This window comes from Poecilia mexicana, unplaced genomic scaffold, assembly GCF_051168715.1.
Source record: "Poecilia mexicana isolate PSO_F unplaced genomic scaffold, ASM5116871v1 scaffold_10, whole genome shotgun sequence".
Classification (NCBI taxonomy): Eukaryota; Metazoa; Chordata; class Actinopteri; order Cyprinodontiformes; family Poeciliidae; genus Poecilia; species Poecilia mexicana.
The window spans coordinates 9,286,899-9,310,915 of record NW_028263379.1 but is presented as its reverse complement, the minus strand read 5'-3'; the positions used below and the strand labels follow the sequence as shown (position 1 = coordinate 9,310,915).

Below are 24,017 nucleotides of genomic sequence, written 5' to 3'. Positions count from 1 at the left end.
ACAAAATTGGCAACAGCTGTATTGGTTGGGGAGTTTTTCCTGTCTTCTGGTAAGGTTTCTCTGATATTTATAACACATATTTCTATTGAAACAGTTTTGAACTCTTTCTTAAAATTGTTGGTTTATTTTTTTTTTTACCAAGAATACAACTTTTATGATTGTAGGATGTTCCAATAGTACTTATCAAGCCGAGGTTGATAAATTCAAAGCAAGTCTGCAAAGAAGGTCCTTTTGCATTGCTTGACTTGGGTGAGATGCTCTAATGAATCTATGCTGTATGTCACTATTGGATTGGCAAGAGCTTGGTTATCTGTTGGAGGTTTTCATGATTTATTAAGTGATACTAGAATGATTTAATTGGACACAAGTTGGCATGCTGATGTGAGTGAATCATCATCACTTGTAATAGTGTCTACATATTGTTGCATGGAATTGGGACTCATTATTATTGTGTCGCTGCTAAGAAATTGTATCACACATATACATTTTGCAACAGTGGTGACAAGCTTTTGGCATGTTTAAAAAATATTTAGCTATAGCTATAAATCTAATTGCGGATGCTACAGCATTAGATTCCTTGGAAGGCAATACTGCAGCTTTGTTTACATGAAGCTGTTTATCTTTATTTGTGGCAGAACACAAAGCAGATATGTAACTATGTGATGCCATAACATTATATAAGAAAGATGATTTTGAAGGATGGTCTTTAACTCCTAAACATGTCTTAATTACACACGAAATACACATAAAGTCTTACTCTGTTCTTGAATTTCTTCCTGTGAAAAAGATTAAATATGGAAAAATAAACTTTGCATATACTTCCAAATTCCACTGCTGCACCTGGTAGTAAAATGTTGTGTCAAAATGTCTGTGTGAAGCTTGACTGAAAGGTCTCAATCAGAGAGAGAAAAGCCAAGTTAGTTTTCTGTTGGTGACAGCAGAGTGCTGCTTCGGCTTGTGTTCAGCTGCTAATGAGGGAAGCTATGTGTGTCTGCTGAAGCCTTGTGTGAAGTTGAGTCTAAACTGGAGGAGGTGGAGACGACCGGGTTTTCATCACTATTGCTGCAAAACATTGTTCAGTCACACTTATTTTTATTAAAATCTGGCTTTAGTTTTAATGAAAAACTCCCAGTAAGCAGTGTAACTGTCGTGAGAAAATATCTCCATGATTCTGCCTGCATATTGTCCTGGTCTGTAGGTGTTTTTCCCCCCTATGCACCATTTCACATGAATTATTGTGAATTAATGTTTTTTGGTGGAACTGTGCACTTGCATCTTTGTCATCTTTCTCTCCATGCTGACCCTGTGCTGAACTTGTGACACAGCCAAAGTGTATCCTGCCTCGTTCCCTATTACAGCTGGGAAACGTTCCAGCCAATGCATGATACTAAACAGGTAGGGAAATGAATGACTTAACAAAAACAACCACAGGAAAAAGCCCCAATCCATCCAGATTGAGACTGTTGAAAATCACCCAGAATTTGGATGGCCTTTACAAAGATGTTCAGATAGCTGTGGGCTCCCAGTTACTTGTGATACTGCATGAGGTTTCTCTTAAGGCTGGACTTGATGCTTTAGGGGGGAAAAAAAAGATAATTTGAAATTGATAGAGTTATATGTCATAGTAGCTGACATTGTGCAATTTAACTGGGAATGCAAAAACACATTATCTTATAGTTAACTGTTATGCTTTTAACACCACATAAATCCTTTTAAATTATTGAACCAAGCACTTTAGTGGGTAGTTGTGCTTTTGGACTGTTTTTGGAATATCTCTATTTAGATCTTTTTTTCTTTTTTTGTCAGAAAAAGATCTGGCAAAACAAAATGAGGGATTCATTTATGCTCATATTTAAATTAAGACTTTCCCTGAGGAAATCCAGGCTTTTTTTTTTTTTTTTTGAAGAGTGGATGTTTTACCTTTAGACCTTTAGTTTTAAAAGTAATTTTTATTGAGACATGAACACAAATATCCAAGCAAAATCCTAAAATAACTTGTTGGCAAAAATATTCCTTATTTGTAACAAAAAAAATAATTATGAGCAACTTTATTTTCAGATTTTATTGCCAAAGTTGCTCGTGTTGACAAGTGAAAATAAGAAGTCTGTTTTACAAAATACTGCAGTACATGTGAGCCCATCCTTGAGCCCATTAGTACAAGAAGTAATGGACTTATGCAATGTACAGCCACATTGAATGTGCTGTACATGTTTTATCGGTTTCTTCTTTGTTGTTTATGTCACAAGTTGCATAACACTACATGTACCATCCTCTGCCTGAGGCATTGCGGTGTATTTTGTTACACTTTATAATGCAGATATAACAGGTTTTTGCTCATTTTGCTGTCGGCCTCATACAGAGGAATGTTAGCTTTAAGTGACCACATGACGTACCGGTTCTGACAGCTACCCATATGGTTGCAGCATAACAAGTTTTTTTATTCAGGGAATGAATGAGGTCAGAATCCTCCGCTGTCTCCGACCTCTCCACCAGGCCGACCTTCCCTGTCCAAACTATGTATCTCACTTGCATGTCAGTGGAAATGTTATCAAAGGGAATGTCTTGTTCAGTCTTTGTACTGGTTGACTTTTACACATGAAATATAAAATATGAGGAGAAATCATACATGTGTTTGAGCTATGTGAGTGCAAGCAGGCTTGGTCATTAATTGATCATAATACATTTTCTTGCTGACTTAGATATTGTAGTATGATTTAGCATTGCACCTTATGGCAAATTGTCTACTTTAAAAGCAAAGATCTAATTTTGCAGTGAAAACAGATTTGCACAATGTGGTACTGAAATGTCAAACAGAAGTATTCAATTTGCATAATCGTGATGCAGTTTAACACATTTATGTTAATGCAATCTTCTGAGAAGGAATTGCTTGATAATAGCAATTTAAAGTTCTCTTTTAATAATATAAGTGATTATGATGATTCTTTAACTTTCACTGTGTGTCTGCAGGGACTCTCTGCATTTATGGTTACATGAATGTCAGCGCTGCAGGCCAGATGCCGGTGATGGAGGAGCTTGTCAGTGAGAGGTGAGAATTAATCAACGTTTATGTTGTGCAATCACTGTCATTGTGATTAAGCTTCCTAAAAATGATCACTCTGCATAATGCACCACACACAAAGAAAGTTACCTATCTCCAATAACTTTTACAATATATCACAAATAGTGCAAATATGAACAATTACTGATCATAAAAGATTATGTGTACAGATGGTGACAAGTTTGTTGACTTTCTTAGTAAAACAATATTATCAAATCCAGCCATTACCACAGTTGAAAAATTCCACACACACAAAAAAAATAGTAAATTTAATTTTATTTATTTAGTGAGGGAAAAAACACTAAAGTAGTACTACATTGCATGGCTCAATACAGTGCACTGTACAAATGACAAGTTCTCTAAAATACATTAGTTTTGTAATCATATTTTGCTTTTTTAAAGTCTATCAAAGTTTTTTAGAGCTTCCAATCATGAGTTTATGATTTTCTATTTCCTCTGGGATATAAGTGTGATGTGGCACAGAGACCCATTTCCTTTAATAGCTGACCAATATTCAGAACAAGGACTTGAGATAACTTGAAGCCACCCACACTGAGGAGGATATGAGGGAGATTAAAGACATTTGCAAAGGTCATGGTTAGAAAACTGCACCTAAAAAATTATATTTTGATGTCACCAATTCTCCAGGAAGCCAGTAAATTATGTCTACATGCCAATCAGTTAAATTTCCCCCCATTGAATAGAAATATTGTAATCAAATGTTAGGTTTTTCAGTGAGAGTAAGGTCCTGCAGTTGAAAATTAATAACAATAAATCACTTCTCAATGAGTGTCGACAAATTGGTCTTTGTCAGCTACATGTGTGAAATTGTCTGATGTATATTTTCATGTAGTCCATTCTTCCAAAATGCTACTATTATTTTATATATCAAGACATAAACTATCATATAATAGCACGCAACATGTTCTTATGTCAGCTCAGCTAAGTGTCCTTAATTAACACAGATGCTGTGAGGTTCTATGTCTTGAGATCTGGTGTTTTCTGAACTGAACATCCACACTGATGTTCACATGCTTACTGGGTGACAAATAAAATACAACTTACTATGCTATCATGTCTCTGTAAGATGTTATTGCAATGTGCAAACAGCTTGTATGTATGGCATATCTGTGAAACTTTACCAGAGGCAGTTAAATCCGCATGGATGATGAGCATTTGTTTGGTGTTTGTTGACGGTGGGAGCTGTGTAACACATTCCTCCACACCATAAAATTCCCATCATTGTCATCCTTAATGTGACCAGTCAGTGACCCGTAATGGTCTGCATTCACTCTCAATGCAACTGCAAACAGGTCAAACAGGGAACTTTCTAGTTTTCAGCTGTTGTTAAGAAACAAAACAACTCTTTAAATAGTTTCATTTGTTTACTTGCATTATTTATTATCAAGGAGCTTAGATGAGAAGCTTCTTCCCTAGTTCTCCTTTGCATTGAAAGAAAATCCTTTCATATAATGCTCCAAGCTCAAAGTGTCAGAAAAATGCGTTTGAATTCATCTTAATTCATAATATGATATACGTGGTGTTTAAAATGTGAACATAGGCAGTTATAGGCATTTTCAGTGGCGGTTTCAAGTATTCATAGATATTAGCTGGGGTCTGTGATCACTTACCTCTGCAAATACTTTGGATTACTGGAACTTACAGCTCATCTGCTCTTTTTTCTTCTGAGAACAAATAGAAAATTTGCATAATCACTTGGTGTTCAGTTCACTTTAAAAGCTTAGCTTGTTACTTGTTTTATTCTATTTGTTTTCATTATGTGCCAAACAAAAAAAACAACTAAATGTTAACTGTGCTCTTTTTACTATTTATTATATGTCAAAGTGGTTAAGTTTTGTTATTCATAGGGCTGCCTTGACATAAAATTAAAAATGCCTCAATGCAGGAATTTGGGTTGTGTGTGTTTTTATTTTTATTTTTATCCACAATCATTCATGTCCAGATCTCAGAACATCAAAAATAGATTTTATAACCTACCCTCAATCTTCATAGACATAAACCTGTGTGCAGAAATAAAGCTGAATATGTCCTTCAGCAGTCATTTAATTTAGCATAAAAACACAAAATAAATGTATTATAAGTTAAGTTACTTATTTTAGTGTGCACTTACTATTAAAGTCTTTGTGGTAAAACTGCACCCATTGGTAGTGTAGTGTCAAGTACAGCAGTATCAAAATTCTGCAGCTCAAAAATGAATCGGCAGTCCTGATTCCTGCTTCAGGCTTATTCTCATCTTCTTAAGGAGCGTTTGGCTCTGCTGAGGAAACAATGGGCTTTGTGGGATTTCTGCCTCACCACTCGCTGCCTCTGTAGTCGTTTTCCCCTTCAGGCTTGTTGATTTCATTTGAACACAGATCACGTTAAAACTGTTGGGTGGTATTTTTTCTGCTCTGGATTGTAAAAATAGCAGTTTCCTCTGCTTGGTAAAGTTTCAAGCATTTCAAGGTGCAGATGAGAGATGAGAGCTTTTTTTTTTTTTTTTTACTAGCCACAGTTTTCCAGTATTTTTCTCACTGTTGCTTTGACGCAAAAAAGTGACGATGAAAAGATAAACGGGTAGAAGACAAAAGAGATACACATTGCTACAATACTCCAATGGTATACTTTTGAGCATTTTATTCCAACACTTATCCCAAGTGTTGTTTTATATTCAAACGTGAATTTATACTCTCATATTATATTAAAACAGTAAATAATGTTTTCATACTGAATGCAGTTTTAAGGTATTCATTATTAATTAGAAATGAGAAACAAAATGATGCACATTCTTCCTGTAAACTGAAAATCCCTTCATTTTTGTTAACTTTGGTTAGCTTTAGGAATAATCTGACGGATACACTGAAGTGTATGCATTAATGAAAACTGTGTTTGAGAAATGCTTGTCTCCTTTAGTCTGGTGGCATCTGAATAACACATAGTGTTAATGTAATTTTATGGAAATGCTGCTTTTGCCTTTAAGAAACCATGTTATACAGTTTTGTCACAAATGCAGAAACACATAAATAGCACTGCAGTGCACTAATAATTTATTTTATCATTAAAAAAAAAAAATTACAGAGCAGTTATTTTTGTGTTACAGTTCATTCCTCAGAAATTTCAAGTTTGGTTCAGACAGAGTACAGTTGAATAATTTATGTTCATAATTTCTAAGCCTAATTCAAAGCTAAACTCCCATCCCTGACATAAACCATTCAGGTTTATTAATTGTTCACAAAATAAAGTATTCTAAAAACCCTTTAACTGTTGGCAGACGCTATTACCAAATATCCAAGTGCAGAGGTGGACATATTTCAGTGTCTGGAGCCAATATTTCATCAAAATCAACCATCTTATTTTATTTCATCAGTTGTAATACACCTTCACATTTTTTACATACCACGAATCAAAATGTAAACAAATATTTGCACTGTATTGTATTAAAAGCAACACCTTCAGTATGGCAAAAATAATAATTTTGCATTTAACTATGAATGAAAAGGCTGGAGGTGAAGAATGACACATATCATAAGTAACTTTCAAATGGCCACATTTTCAGACATCACTGTAAAGCTTAGAAACCAGAGATCCAGGATGTGCTAGTAACTCCATATGCCCTTTGGGCTTTCTTGTTCCTGATTCCTTCATGGCTGGACACATGTATATGCATCAATTATTAACAGAGTAATTATTGAGAGAGAACATATTCATTATTTATGTAGTTTGCAGTTTTAAAGTTTGACATTTGCTGTATTAGTAACCCCCAGAATGACAAAAAATAAATATAATTAAGTCTCAATTAAATTAAATTCAATTAAAGGCTGAGAAATCACAACAACAAATATGATGATGCTGGAGTGAAATTTTCAATAAACGCTTCCGTTTAGTCATGAGTGCAACTCCAAAGGGAAAAGTATCTGTTTCAACACTCTTCTTCTACTGTTCATTCAAAGTGCAATAATTAGAAACTCACATTTACATGTAACTTAATTAGTTATTACTTGTATTTATTAAGTGTGAATCTTGAAGGAGTTTCTCTTGTTCAAATGTGATTTGTCTACTTCTTAGCATCTAAACAAGTAAATTAATATTTATTAAGGAGGGGTAACGTTAAACAATGTAATAATCCATTTGGCAGCTTTACAAACTAAAACATGTTTTATGTCATCTTGTCAGTAGCGCCTGTTGTCGTTTTTTAGCTATTAATCCATCAAATGTGTCTGACAAAATCTTACAGAGCCTCTTATTTATTTATTGGTATTGAACTTGACATACTTTAATACTTTAGAGCAGTAGTTCCTTTGAAAATGTTGAAAAACATTTATAATCTTTGTCATTTGAGTGTTGAACTGTGACAGTATCTGTCGATATTATTATTTAAAACAAAACACTTACTGTCAATCAATGCAGCATGCACACTAGACTCCTGCAGACTGAGATAGGAGCTTTTCTTCACATAGATATTTGAAGGAAAACAGTTCTAACTTGTTTAAGACAATAAAAATTATATAAAACAATGCTTACTAATCTTCATGTCACAAGTCAGCGTCATCAATGATATTGATTATAACAGTCTGGTTACACCAGCTCTGTTGTACACTGATTGTATTAGACTATTGTTTTGTTTTTATGCAACAAGAAAGTCTGAGGTAGAGATTTGATTCATAAAAAAGTGTTTTTACGATTCATTTCAAAGCAACTATGTTATTAAGTGATGAAAACAAACGTCTTAATTAAAACTGGAACACCACTCAAGCCCTGGGGTTAAAGGTCAGAAAGCTGACTACATCTTGTGATACTACTCTTCTGCTGTATGCAGAAAGTGCAGAGTAAGATTTTCCATTGCAACACAGAGCAAAAAATCAGAAAGTCTCCGTTACGTAAAATATTATGACTCTTGTACAACAAATCGCTGTGGTTTGCCCAAGGATTCCATCACTTTACAGCAGCTTTTCACACTCAAACAGAACGAGGTTTAGTTACAGTACCAGAAGCTTTTCTGAGCTCCTCAATTTAAAACACAGTCTTGTTAAGTTAAATAATGGCATAAATGCTGAAGGTTACTTATGACTGATCTCCCCTAAACACATTTGTGCACAGCACTGATTCCTTTTAGCATATAAAAGTCAGTAACTATTCACAAGATAATTTTTTTCTCAGTTTAGCTTTAGTTGCAGCATCATTGAGTTTACATCTAAATGCAGAGTCTATATTTTATTTTGCATTCAAAGTAATAGATCTAACGAGAACATTTACATATTTTTTGCCATCAAAGTTTCATAAGTATTTAATTACCCAAAATAGGTTGTAACGCAAAACATGATTCTGATGTTTATGAAACGTCACACCTAAGCTTGTTAACTAGGTGAAAAGATATATTTTTCATGTCTCATATTTTTTAAAACACTGTTTATGATCACAGTCTCTTGTCACCTTTAATTCACAAGTACATTGCATACATAGGTAGAAGTGCAAATTATACAGCCCTGCTGAGTGGGGGGAAAAAATCATGCATTAGTTATTGATGATCCAAAATTTGCATAATATTCATTTTAATATGAGAGGTGCAGCATTTCGTCTCAGTTGTCTCATTATTCAAATGTCATCTATTGCTGGTTAAACCTGTTCTGTTTTATAGCAAAACAAAATTAGAGTTATTGAAGTTTTGCAATGACATGAAATCATACAGAATCCAAATTGCACTGACACAGGTGTTAAAGCTGATTACCAATGGAAATCACAGAGGTTGTTACTCAGACTCATTGTTTCTGTTAAGGCAGCAGGATGGTGGAAAAAAGAAAACAATTCTTGATGTGTTATTCATAGCAGAGTATACCATGATCAAAACCCTAATTTGGAAGATACTTAAAGCTTCTTACCTATAGATAGTCGGGAGGAAATTTGATTTATATGTTATTTAGACGGAAATAGAACTGTTTGTATGCACTGATGATCAGTTCAGAGTCCGATATAAAAAAATGGAAGCTGTAAATGTCAGTCCAACATCTGGAAAGTCACACAGCACAAAGACCTGATGCCTCTGCAGGAGAAATGATGACACAGCTGCTTGTTTTAAAGAAGTCCATGACACGCATTACGTAAGATTAGCTGCAGATTGTAAGTATAGAGAGATTCATTGCTACTTTCAAGAGGAGCTTATTCACCAACCTCTTACTGTGGGCTTCATGATTTTGGCTGCTGATTAGACACATATGAATGCGCTTAAGTTGCCAAAGCCACTGGTGTAACAAATTAGTTTTTATGTTTTACATGCAGCAGTGTTGAATTTGCTGTGGTAGTTGTGGCTCTGCTAAAGCCCATTTTTTATGGGCAGAGTGGGTGCAAATAAAGACAAATTGCTGCTGTGCGCTTTAGATCAGGAATGGGTGATTAATTTCTCATGAGTATCTATCGCTGTATGGACTGTCTGAAGGTATCCTTGCTAATAAATTCTGAATGTAATTTTCTATAAGCTGCTAGTATCAGCAATCAATGCATCTGAACAATAAATTGCATGTTATTCTCACATCTGAACAGGCTGGATATTTTATTGGCAGTCTAAATACGAACTAAAACATTGACAAATTCTAAAACATACTTTTGTGATATTATCAATGGATAAACAAATATTGTAAAGATGATATTCTGTACAACCTTAGCTTAGAGGTCAATACTTTGTTAAAGACTTGTTTCTGTGCTCTTTTTACAATGAACTGACATTGGCAGGCACACAACGATGCTACTGTAGCGACACACACAGCTTTGCTGGTTTTCATATTAAAACCTAGGTTTCTAAAAGAAAAGTATGTTTGATTTTAGATGTTATGTTGAAAATCACTTGCATATGGACGTAGTTTTTCCAAGAGTAATTTAATTGTGACTCCTCAATACTCCTCTGTTTTCCATAGGTTATCTCAGAAGTTAATGTCCTCTAATCTAAATTCCATCTTCTGTCAGTCTTGCTTGAGTCTTGATTTCATTTCAGCTTATCTTTGAGTGCATAGATAAACTGAAAAAAAAAACAGAACTCATTATTGGTTCTAGTATTAGAAACAACACTCTTACCTTTGACTGGGATTTTTGGAAACAATCTTTTGGTTTCCTCTCTACAGCTGGCTATAGATTTTCTGTTAGGCTATGTCGGCTGAAAAATAACTGTATTTTGAGTATGTACTCAAAGTAAAAGTAAACTAATATATGCTACTCACTCAGCAGATTCTAGCATAGAGCTTGCAAGAGCTGCTCTTTTGTTTTTGGGCCATGTTGTTGGTTTTGGATCTCATTTTCTATCTGCAATTTAAGGAAACACAGTTTCTTGGCATCCTTCTGCCCCTTCATCTCCCCGAGGGTTTGTCTGCACTCTTCTCCTTCCAATCCACCTTCATTCATCTTTGTCTTGATGAGATTTATTGGAATAGATCATCCCTTCTGGATTAGTTCTCAAATCTATCCATTGTGATTCCTTTCTTTCTGGGAAACTGCATCAGACTCAGATTAAACCCTATTTACAGTTTGTTCAACAGTGGGGGTTTTTTCAGGGGAGGAGGTGGATTTGGTGAGACATCTGCAAGATGTGATGCGGCACTGTGAAAGACATAATGATGACCAAAGAAAGGTAGTTGTCTTTGTGGATATGAAAACTAGTGCAGAGCAGGAAGTCACACTGAGTGCCCAGTGACTGATCTTTGGAAAAAAAAAAAAAAAAACATAAAAAAAACAGATTCAGCTCATCAGGTGTTTCCACCCTGCTGCTGCAGTTCTTGGTGTGTGAATGTTTGATTTACTTTTCTTCTTCTCACCACATTTGATGTGTTCCTGGAAGTTATTTTTAAACTTTTGACTGCATGCTTCTCTGTAGTTATTTTACCTAACATTTAATCCAGCCTAAATGTTCTTTCCAGTCTCAAAGATCCAGTAGTTTTTATTCATAAGTGGCTTCAGGACATTTGAGAAAGGATCCAAGGTTTTCAGACAAGAAACTGATGCACTATTCTGTTTTAAAATCCTATATACACATAGTTAAATTCCTATCTACATATTAAGAAGAAGGTAATTTATAAAAAACACCAATTCTCTTTTTACACATTGAACAACTGGAATGAACCAAAATGTACACTAAGACTGAGGTAAATGCTATTTAATGCTTCTAGTAGCTATAAGTTTTTGGCATGAGTCTGAGGAATCTTTGCCCTACTCTTTACCCCTCATCTGTGAGATGTTTGAGGAGTAAAGCCAATTTCAAGTCACCTCACAGCACCTCAAAGTGATCAAGATCTGGACTCTGACTTGGTCCGGGAATTTCAATTTCTTAAATCTTGGCCAGTCCTCTGTGGATTTACTGCTATAATTTTTGTAATCAGGAATGATACATGCAATCACATTTTCATGTTGGCAAATTTAAAGTATGACAACTAAAACTGCAACTCACTGGAACAGGCAAACCTTCAGAAAACCTGAGCTGCTAATCAAGACTGTTAAAATGAGACAAAAAAAAAGCAAGTGCATGTAAATATAATGAAGTTGGATACCTAAACACTGGATGTGCTGCTGTGATTCTATGAAGTCTCTCAATAAAAAAATACCATATATTTATATATAATTCCAAACCTTCTAATTACTGTATTATGTAGAGGATACATCCAGTTATACCTCACATGTTTTCACATAAAATCTTTGCATTTTCCTGTGAAATACATTCATCATCCATCACCTCAAACAACATATTCATTCTTTACTGATTTTCTCTCTGTACATTCATTTATAGAAGATTTGCATCAATTTGTTGAATCTCCATTTGTACTATTCAGTGTCTGCTTCCGTCTGCAGACAGAGGAGGCAACATTGTGCAATGTCACTTTCATTCACAGACTCAATAATTCATTCAGCAGCTGCTTATGTAATCTCAATAAGAAATCCTCCATACATATAAAAAGCTTTGGTGACTTTTGAGGCTGAGCATGCACATGCAGAAGAAAAAAAAGAAAAAACAACAAGCAAACAGGAGGCAGTAGCTTTCATTCAGCTAAGGTTGGATCAGATCTGTGAAGCGAAGCATGCTAAACTCTCCAGTGACAAAACTGAAATCTGTCAAGCCAGCAGATCTGTTATCCTCCCTAAACAGGGGAGAGCCTGCACGAGGTGCAGAGTGTGTCTGGATACTTTTCGGTCTGAGCGCTTCATTATACACTGTTCCAACCGGTTCCCATTCATGCCTGACAAGGTGATTTATCCCACCTGTCACTGATAGTAATTCCAGGCACATGCAGCTTCAGACACCAGTTTTCTCTTCCTCTTCAGAAGGCAGCATGAAGCTTTAAAAAAAATCTCTTAGGCCATCCACTCACACATCCCATCTCTTGGCATCCTCTACAGAATGTTATGTTGATGTGGGTGGATTTACCTATGCAGGCCAGTATGTGAGAAATTTGCAGGCATAGTTCAAAATTAATAGAATAGAAAAAAATTCACAATGATAACATTTGTATTATTTTTAACTTTATAAAAACTTTCATTGCTTTCATAAAATGCAAATGCTGCTGTTTTTCATCAACTTCCTACCTCAACTTTCTTTCTGCTCCCTCTTCCGATTCTTTTTTTGTGTGTTTAGCACTAAGAGTTGCTTTGAAAAAGCTGCTGTACTTAGTCGAGTTCAATGAATGGATGTGCAGAGGACTGCTTTTATGAGAAGTGGCTGGATGTTTGTGATTTTACTTTTGACAAATTATAAGACTTTGTCAAAATGCATTGTTGATAAAAGACAAATACTTGACCCAAAATAATAATAATTAAAAAATCTGCTTCAAGTGCCTAGGCTGACAGGATTTGTACTATCTTGTAACTTGTATTTATCCTTGAATTGTTGTGGACCTCATGAAACTATTCAGAGTTTCTGACAATGTTCCTTAGGCGACACTAGCCATCCTCGATCAAAACATAAGCTTGTTTTCAAATGCCTTTTTAGGACTTTTTTGTGAAATGCTTTAGGTCCTCTGGACTTGATAAAGCGTTGTACAAGTACAGACTATTTACCATAATACATAGTAAAGTGCCTCGGTTTTTAGTGTTTTATTTTCTTAAGGTTTTTATTTCAATAATGAAGACTGGTAGCAAAGTCTTCTAATATGAATAAGATTTTCTATATGGTGATGTCTGTAGGACCTGTTGATGCTGGTACAGTGTGTTCATTGATCACAATATAGCTGTTTGTTGTAACACCCAGCCAATACTATTGACAGTCTTGTTGGTTTGTGCAGCTCCTGCTCAGTACAAAACATTCTGCGTTTTTTTCTGGAGTGTATATCACTCTTTTTTTCCATATGCAGCTGTGAGGACAGCTAATCATGGGCTGGAAGCTAGAGAGCCACAGCTGGAGGAACGAGTCCACATTTGGGTACATTAAGAGCATGCTGTCAGTGTTCTGACAATTTGCACTACTTTGTCAAATTTTCTTACCAAAGTGTATCTAGATAGCTGTATCTATCTGTGGGTGCTACCTTTCCAGACTTTGAGAACACCTTTTGAGGCTTGTGAACAGAGTATGTAACATGTCCACACCCGGGTAGCTGCCAAGGAAGTGAATGTAAATCATTTTGTTCAACTCAAGCGCCTCGCTATCATCCCAGATTTACGCTTCATGCATCTACGCTCCGCTACGCACTTCATCAGTAGAGGTGTTCCTGACTACCCTGATTGAGAGCGTGAACATTGGTATGTCAGATCAATCTGTGAGCTTGTTGAAAAGCATTTAACTGAACATGTCACTGGGTCTTATAATTTACATGGACAAATAATGCAACTTATTCTCAACTGTGACCTGAAGTGTTTTTTTGCCCACTTCATGACACAATTTTGTGACTAGTTCAACTTGAACTACGCTGCGACTTGTAGTTCAGAATATACAGTGAGTAGTACTACAGTAGACGCTGATGTTTTCTTTTATTTAATCTGTTACAGATATCAGAATATAAGTGTGGAAAGTGCTTTTCCATTTTGAAAATACTCTGAATAGACATGATGAACAAAGAGAAGTGAGAACTGGGAAATATTCCAAATATAAAAGTGTTGTATTTGACAGTGTTGCACATCATATTAGCAGAGCACAAGTGAAGTATTGCAATCTGTAATTACCAAATAAGCACTTAAATAAAATGTGGTCTGTTTATCTGAGTAAGACATTCACCAAATTGTTACAATTGACAAATGTGCAAATTACTCTTTTGAATGTAATTTTATTTTTGAAAAAGACGTTAAGTCATATCTCAGCCTAAAATAGTTCATCCAAGTAAAAAGGGTCTGATAATGCATTTTGGATATTGTATGCATGAACCAGAGGACAGTCATCTGCATATAACTGACAAACACAGATGTAGATAATTTGTTTCTGCTGGGCAAGATTTGCATTTTCATCTGCTTGTATTTTCTACTGTCTGCCTTGTGAATCTGAGGCAGAAATTAAGCACTTAGTGCACAAGATTAAAAAAATTTCAGAACAAATAGCCTCATAATTTTCCATATTAGTGTCTTGTTAAGTAGCAGTGGTAATATTTCTGAGACCCTGGAAGGCTTGACCGTGATAAAAGAAGTTTATACTTCAGCTTCCTATTTCTTCATTTAAGAGGAGTTATAAAACAAGATTGGCTGGTAATGTTATAAACCTGTTTACAAATAATTATTGCAATAAGCACATTTCTGATTTCATGTTTTACAAATAAATGTAATTGCATTAAAAGATTGACATACTTGCAACAATTTATAACTGTTATTTAAAGCAGCAGCTTAAAAATAAACACATTTCTTCCTGTGAGCAGGATGGTAGCTGACCTGAAGTTATGACATTTCTTTTTCCATTGCTGACATTTGCTAATGTTAGCCTCTAAGCCCCTGCAGTCTCAAGGTGCCCTGCTCCCATGCTGATCTCACTTAGTTTTTTACAGCCCAGACCATTTCCAAATGTAAAGTAGTTTCCTAATAAACAGGATTTTATTAGTTTAGAAATAGCATTAAGTGGCCCTTCTTCACATTACGCATTCCAGAAGTAGTGGTAGTTTTTTCCTATTTTGTGTGTCTGTTTTAAATAGACAAGAGGCATTGTACTGTGCGGGACATTGTGGAAAGGTCAGTTTTAAATGTTAAATGCATGACTGTAAAAAAAAACTGTTCCTCTAGACTGTTGGTATCTAACTCCAAAATAAGCATAAGCAAAAAGTAATGAAAAACCTTACTTATGAAAAAACTTAAACATTTTTACCAAGATCAAACAACATCAACATGAACCAGAACCTTTTTGTTTCAACCATGCTGTACCCATCAGTTACCTGAAAATCAGCAATCCAACCTAAATAAAGACATGGTAGAAATATAGTTCTGAGAAAACAAGAATAACATTCGCTGCAATTAGGACTCAGGTTTTGCCAGATAACTCTTCAAACTAATGAGTGAGCTCCACAGATACTGATGCAGCAATAAAACATACTCATTTTTATATAAAATCAACTCACACTTTACCTTTGTGTTACCTTGTCTGAATTATTCACAGATGGCAAACTGTCTTTCTTCTTTTTTGCTCATAATAATCAAATATGACAGGTCTAAATGAGGAGGCCTGTTTTTGCCTCTAATTTGTCATTTTGCCATTCTGGGATCCAGTCTCCTCATGTGCTAGACATGTTTTGGGCTACCAGAGCAGCGTTTTGGTCTGGCAAAAGGTGCACACTCCAATTTTTATCCTGTCGGCCGTCTGTTCTTAAATGTGGTGAAAAGTCAGCTTTACTGCTGCTGAGTAGGTGGAAACCTGCACCTTGGGTTTTCAAGATGGATCAGGCTGCACTATGAAGCTCTGAACTGATCCAAATTTCTCAGTGAGAAGTGAAAATGAATTATTTCTGATGCAAACATGAGCAGATCCTTGAAATGCAGTTCCTTTTATAAACTTTATAAATCTGTGAACATTACTGTAGTGTGGACACTAGGAAATTCCCTACACAATAACAAGCAAGAAAGATGAAGCTCGAGTACATAGCTTAATATTAAAATTACTCATCCACCTCAGCAGTTATTTTTAAAATGAAGATTTTGACATTAAAAATATGACTTTTTTTAAGTAGTGTGGTGGAGACTCTGTTGTGCCTTATTAATGGACTAAGTAGTTCAACAGATTTAAAAGGAAAATTTTTGGTAAATTGTAGTCCACCCTTTTTCATCTGTGTTTGTACAGTCACCCTGTTCACCATAGTTCGCTTTAGAAAAGTACTAAGTCATGGAAAGAAAAGCTAAAACAGTCCAAAACCTTGTGGTTTGAAAGAATAATATCGACAACATAATGTAAATTATTTTATTGAAAATAGAAAAGCAATAATCATTCTTAAAGCTCCCAAAAATATGAAGTATTTCACATGTTATTGTAGCTTTAATTCTACTCAACACGAAGCTTTCCAACTAAGGTTTTTATATTAATTACCCTAAAATGAATCATGGATGGTGAGTGTTGTTTATGATTCATGCAATCAATGACAATTTTAGGAGCCTTATTATTAGTGCTGAACAGAAATAGGTGTGGGTACAGCAGCACTCCATACGCTCCACTCAGCCAGATATATGTAAGTCCTTTACTGTCATTTTGTCGCGACTCTAAATTAAACAGTATTATAGGAAATTGTATTACCTCCGGTGTAATAAAACCCAACTATGCCATTATACTGGTAACAGGCTCATGCATAATTGCATAGTGTTGCACTATCTTGTTAAGAAACAGTAAAAACAATACTTGCAAGTTCAAAGTGTTAGTCAGTTCGAGCCACTCGGAGCTCATCAGCCTCCAGCCATGACTGTGCTGTATACTTCTGCCTCTGAGGACACGTCAAAACAATCAGTGAAAGACTGGGAGTTTTCTTTTCCTTTCAGATTTTGCTTCCCCATTTTATTAAAATTTCCTCTTTTCCTGATAAAAATATTGTTGGTTAAATACTGAAAATATTAATTTAGTTTTTCTTTTAAATAAAGGCAATACAACTGAAAAATCCCACTTTTATTTAAGTCTATAGACGTATATAAATACAGCATATTTGTTTATTTTCTGTTTTACTCAAAACCGATACATCTTTGGGACATTCTTCTCCCATCATCGGTGTAAGTTGCATTTATTGAATCAAAAGTTACTTTGAACTATGTTGTAATTAGGAAATAAATATAAACATACAGAATTATTTGAAACTTGCTAATCAGGCCATTGGCCACGTCAGTCCTTACTGGGGCATCTTTAAGTGGTGAATATTCAATCTGGAGCTTAAAGTTGACTGAAATATTTTTCTATCTTCCTACAACAGCAATCTCTTTATCTGCAGAGAATATGTTCAGCCCCTCACTGAACGCTTATTCACTGTGTACTGATTATGTACCTTTTATTAATCATCATCTCTACTGCAGAGTTTGCTGTGGTTTATTGCTGACTGAGTTATTGGTTGATATGATCAGTGGCTTGGGTGTGATGAAAGAGATGGATAAATGATGCCAAAAGCAGCTGGTACATCGACCTTGTGGTTAAACATTTGTTTGTCAATAAGGCCCCTGATGCTGCAGCAGCTTTCTTTTGTTATAGGGTGCCTGCTGTTCCGCTGACATAAAATTATTTTGATATCATGTTTAAACTGGTGCATCATGCAGACATTGCTTAAAAAATTTATTTTACCTGGCATTTACAAGCTCATTGTGTATTTTGATTGGATTACATGAAGAAATGATAATATTATTTGACTGGCATAGGGCATTTGTTATTGTTGCATCTCTAAGATTTTTTTTCTTAAAAATATTTTAGACCCATTGAGTCTTAAAACCGTAAATAAATTAATTACATGGAAGTTTGTGTTTGTAATGTAACAAAATTTGCAAAAGTTAAAGGAGAGTAAATACTTTTGCTTGGCACTGTGTCTGTATTTGAGGCTTGACTACGGCTTAATTAACAAAAGTACATTTGTTCCAATACAGTGGGCAGATTTGGTTTGTATGCACTCCGGCCCCTGCAGGTTCACCATGAGAGGGATGAGAAGTTCACACTTTGCCTTCGTGGCTTAGCAGCAGGAATGCATGCTCTCTGTAGGTGGTGCAGCTGCTTTCATTGATTATTGGGACAAAACTGGGTTGTTGCACGCTGAGAGTAAACGCATCGTGTCTGTGATGTGTGCAGATCCCCAAAATTCACCTATTCCCCCAGATCTTTACAAGCACTGCGATAGTGACTCAGCTTAAAAGCACATATGCTTTTTTGTTGCCTAACAGTGAATAAAAAGAAAGTTATGACAGTATATTATGTAGGAAAGAAAGAAAAGTTAAAAGTTTGTGTTCCTGGCGATGCAGCACGTCCGCATTAGTAGTTAAAGGAAAGCAACTTACAGAAATAGATTAAAATATGTTGTAATGATCAGGTTAAAAACACAGACTTTTATAGGACAAACTATAACATTGATAACATGAATGACATTCATGTTATTGTCCACAACAAAAAGCTTGGGTTTTTCATATTTATTTAAAAGGAAAACAGAATGTTTCTTTGTCAATAGCTGCATTTCCATTGACGGTGAAACTGCTCAATTATGAAAAGTAAATTTGCTTAATGGAAACAAACCAGTTTTGGAAAAGTTTGGTTTTTTTTCAATAGGATGAGGTAGTTTGTCGGCTGTATCGAAATTATTGTTTTTATCTTTTTTAATTTCTTTCTCTTTCTCACTGTTTATTCAATGTCATATGCTGTTTTTATTTTAATTATGTAAAGAACTTTGAAATGCCTTACTGCTGAAATGATACAAATATAATTTGATTGATTGATTGTATTTCGAAAAACTGTAATGGAAACACACACCTCATATCAGTAATGCATTTTTATTCACATAATTACATCTTGCTGAATATTTTTTCTTTCCAACCTTTTTTGATTTTTGGAAATCAAACTTCGTGTGGTGTCCATTTTATCAATTTAAAACAACTTTTTTACTCATTGCTACAACAGTCTTGTTTTTATTTTGATAATTTTACCTCAGTAAAAACGCCTTGTTGGAATAATATATATTGCTCTATAGAAATAATTATTAGTCAGCATGTGGATGTCTCTGAATATAAAAGAAGCGAGGTGTACAGTGTGTGAAGGCCTGTAATGAACTGTGAAGAATGAAGAACAGATTTTACCATTACCTCTCGCCTGTTTTATTTCCCTTGAATCTGCGTAACTGCCTCACAGACTTAATCTTTTGCGCTATACATTTTCTCCACCCTCTATCTTTGTCATTGTACCTATAGCTTTCTATCCCTGCTTTTCTTATGTCAATGAATCTTTGTCTTCAGCTATTTTTAGTTTTCGGAGCTCAGAAAATGAATTGTTTTATAAGCCCTTAATATTGTACTTCACTCAGACTTAAAAATCTTTAGCAGATGTTCATCCCCAGGCAGAAGACTGCGCCGCCACACATCAGTCTCCCAACCCCCCTACAAGATAAACAGCTCTAACAGGAAAGAGATCAACATGAAATACAGAGGTCACTGTTGCAGTGTGTTCTTCATTTCTTAATGTCTCTTAATTAGTAGAGCTCAGATGTTGTAGTCCATAGTTTATTATCATCTAATGCACAAGTTTATCCTGGATGTTTATTTTAAAGTATTTAGGGCTAAATGTTCTGTTCTCTTTTAACATTCTTAAAACATTTAAAACTGCAACCATAATTGGAAAGGCTGCCCTCAGCATGATGCTGTCGCCACTACCTTGTTTTGTATAGGCATAAACATTCAGGTTTCATTTCATGTGACGAAAGCGCCTCCTTCCTCATGTCTGATGTGACTCCTGTGGTTTGAGGAAAAATGCAAACAGGAATTCTCATGGTTTTCTTTTAACAATTTGTTTAATTTCCTCGTTACTCTTCTATAAAGGGTGAATTTATGGATTAACTGAATAGGGACACTGTTGCTTGAGTAGTGCTCTTGGCTGTTTTTCTGAAAATGCTACTCTTACCCAGCCGTGGGTTGGCTAACACCTGGGATAGGCTACCTGCGCATTTCAGTCTATATAGCGTACTGGTCTGTTTCAACTTGATGCTTTGACAGTTTTGACAAAACCAACATAGAAGAGATTTTCTGGACTTTTTATTTACTATGCAGCACATATATTGCATTGTTTTAGTTACAAAATGTGCAAATTGCAGTGGCCTTTCATGACCTGTGTGTACACATTCTGCAAATCAGGCTGCTGAAAAAATGTACAAGATTTTTGATGTGAGTAAGTGCAGGTGCGTTGTTGACCATCATTTACACTTGGTCAAAACATGTTGCCTAGCAACCCAGGCAGGCATTTGGCTGTAACCAACAGCACCACATTTTTTCCCCCCAGAAGAGATCGAGGGATATTCTTAAATCCACAAATTTATCACTTAGCTAATAGGGAAAAAATGTATTTGAAGAAGGTTTGAGCTTTTCAAAACATGTTTGACTGCAAATGGTGTTTCTCTGTTTATCTGACTTTTAAACATATGATTGATGAAATGCAAAATTGGGTTTTGATTCTCGGTCCTCTTAAAAACAGACTGAAGTGCCATCCATAATGGAAACAAAAAATTCTGCTACTTTATCAAATACATTGAACATAAAAAAAACTAATAATTAATATTTGACCTTTATTCTCTTTAATGTCATTAGAGAGACAAAGAAGAAAAGTCAGGTGTAGGCCATTATTAAAATAAAACAACAATATTCAATTTCTTTCTGGAAAGAAGTTATTAGGTAATTAAAGCAAGTATTGGAAGGGAAACGATTGTGCTGTCATGGACTGAACGTGTTAATACCAGCTCTGCATCAAACCTGAGATCTGGCCCCAGGTGCAAACAATTTTCAGAATTCCCCTGTCGTATTAAAAGGCAGTGCCAGCATCAGGAAGAAGCCAGTGAATGACTGATAATTAAAGGAAAATGGATGTTCTAGCAGAGAAACCGGTGTAAAGTAATTGGATGAAACTGAACTTGTATTGAGCTGTCTGAAGATTGTCTCCTAGACTTTGGGATGTGTGTGTTTGTGTGTTGGAAGCTGCCAGAAGAAAGTGCCTTCAGGGAAATTGGTATGAAGATAATTAGGCTAAAATGACTCGCAGTATTTCTTATTCCACGTTAGTTAACAATCCTCGCAGTGTTCAGTCACTAATTTGAGTTTAAATCGTGCAGTGAGTTGGTCAGTGAGTCTTAGAAACAGGAATAAGCTGTTGTTGCTTCATTCCCTTCTATATTTTAAGTCTGACTAACAATTATTTGTTTTGTCTGCATGTTTTTAGGTTTTTAAGATGCATTACATACCTTATCTTTTTTTTTTTTTACTTTTCTTTTCCTTTATCAACAGAAAAATAGGAACAAGGCTCAGTGCATTGTATATCTAGACAGTTGAGATTAACAGTCCAACATTAAAGGAATATGTACATATCTGCCTGCGTATGCAATGTCAACTTAATCTTGACAAATCAAGAGCTTTACTCACCATGACAGACAGCAGAAATGCTTTTACTGCTGCAGTTTATCCATCTCCTGTTCCATTCTGCCATCATCTGCAAACGAAACACCAAAGTAATTTAGTTTCTTCTCCTGTGTCAGAGATTGACCACAACTTGGAAGGAGCAGATGATCTTTTTAGACAAGGAACCATTGCCTCAAAGAAAACATTTTTCACAGAGAACTTCACACTCTAAGGCTACGCAGTCAAAATGTTGTGGCTAACAGTTACCAGGAACCCCCCCCCCCAAAAACACATGAACCAAAAAAAGCAAAATTTGATACTCTGGATATTCAAATGAGGGAATTTTGCCTTGGGATCCTGTTCACCACAAACAGGATCAGTTGCACCAGGAATAAGCTTGACTTTGTACTGTGTGCAGACACAAAATTGTTCATTCTGATTACTTCACATTGAAAACAACAGGTCTAAATGGCTTTTTATTAAATAAATTAAAAAAGGAAGTGATTTTCTTGGAAAATCACTTCCTCTGCTGTTAGGTTAAACCTTGCCTGTCAGACTGGACATCACTACGTAGAGATCGGAACTTACTCAAATCTTAAAGTTTTTAGGCTCAGACTACATTCTGGGGTTGCAGCTTACATTTTTTCTAAATGTTTCAAATTCTCATAAAAGCTCAAGCTTTAAAAGATGTTCTAATTACCATTATTATTAAGAGCTCTGCTTGCATTTAAGGTAAAAGGACACTGGGGCTGGTGCTTCTTTTTCAGAAAGAATAGCAAAAGATTAGCCTGTAATTGTAAGATTCTCCCAGCTCAACCATAATTACCAGCCATAATTGTAATGAGTCCTTTAAGTGATAATGATAACAGAATAATCAACAAAATGCAGCAGCAAAATAAACTGTGCTCACAGTACCAGGGTAAGACTTTACTAACTGTCAGCTCTCTTTAAACTGTGAACCCAAGAGTGATCAGATTGCAAATATTACCGTTCTTAGTTAAAATTTCGGTTTGTTTCATAGTGTGTCCTTAACATTTATAATCATTGTATAATCATATAATCATTTGTTTTCAAAAATATTTTTAGTTTGGTCGTTTGTCTGACTTTTGCTTTAAGAAATTTCCTCATAAGGAAAAGTTTGCTACATTATAATGTTGCAAGCTAATGATCAGTCGATAATCAGGCTGTGGATGTAAAGTCACTGGCATCCCTGCTGTTGCTATGGTTTTCCACAGTTTAATTTGACTCAGCTTCAAATTTAGACCCTGGAAGAACCTGACTGAGCGTTCTGGTGAATTTTAGCAAGACGCCTTGAAGCCAATCAGCTGAAAGAGGCATATCCACCTCGATGTTTAAGCAACGAGAGCTCTCGTCACGGATCTGACAGTTGATTAAAACTCAGTCCAATCACCTGAGATGTGACTTTGATGTATGAGGGCTGACTTCGTAAAATCTGCCCCTTCACCAGAACTGAATAAGTGAGTTGAAATTTGCATAATGCAGAACTGGTAAAAAAAAAAAAAAAAAGAAAAAAAAAAAAAAACATCTAATATCACATGGAGATGCCTGGAAGAATGGGACTTATAAACAGGCTTAGTTTGGACATGACTACAAAAAGTCCACTTTTATCAGCTGTTGTTGCTGTCTGTGTCAGTTTATACTGTGAGCCATGATTTACATTTGTGACCTGCTGACATGGAAGAGTTAGTAATCAAAATGCATACGCCATACTCTCATGCTGCTCCTGTTTTGTCACAGTCGAGGTTTGAGTGACATGCAACAGCACATCAAAATGGCTTTGACAGGCAGATGTCTTGTGTGCTGTTGTGGCTGACTGATTGCAGTTGGTTGATTGTGATTGCACCACTTTTGTAAACGTTACATCTTCAGTTCATCTGATGCAGGTGCTGTTTGCCTCATTTTCAGTTTGTCAAAATTACTTTTTTTTTTCTCCATTTTCTTCATTATGTGATTTTCCACAAAATGCTTACCTGTGCATTTCTGTGTAAAAATAAATAGTACATTCGTATTCAACTCCCTGAAATTGATCCAAAGCCATTTTCTTCAGTATTGGAATAAAATGTTTTTCACAGTAAACTTTGTGAAACACATGATACACATTAGACTTATCTTTTGCACAAAACAATGCAAGCACAATGTGCTTGCTCATGTGTTTCATACCATGTTGCCAGCTCCCTCCTGCACAGCCACATGCTGTGAAACTCCTGTCACAGGGGAGGTAAAGATAACAAAACATAATTGGAGCAAAACTCCAAGTTTGACCTGCCATGTCAGGATCTGAAAACTGAAGTAAACTTTTGCTGCAAGTCGTGTGCTCTAAAAGGGCCTGTCACAGCAAAGAAAATAATCTGCTGGGACAGAAAAAACACAGCCCACTTATTGGGGAAATTCTAAGACCAACAGGGAACCTTCATCATAAGTAAAACATCTTGTCACACCAGACAAGACCAGCTGAAAACATGTCTAATTT

The 24,017-nt window shown here is 35.5% G+C and overlaps 1 protein-coding gene across 1 annotated transcript in view; it reads left to right on the top strand.

Moving 5' to 3' along the window:
* Positions 1-24,017, top strand: part of htr4 (5-hydroxytryptamine receptor 4) — a 151,630-nt gene that overhangs the window by 56,323 nt on the left and 71,290 nt on the right. Inside the window, exon 2 of the mRNA XM_014997801.2 lies at positions 2,968-3,046. Within this exon, the coding sequence (XP_014853287.1) occupies positions 2,991-3,046 (56 nt within the window). The 5' untranslated portion in view covers positions 2,968-2,990. The remainder of the gene's footprint in view (positions 1-2,967; positions 3,047-24,017) is intronic.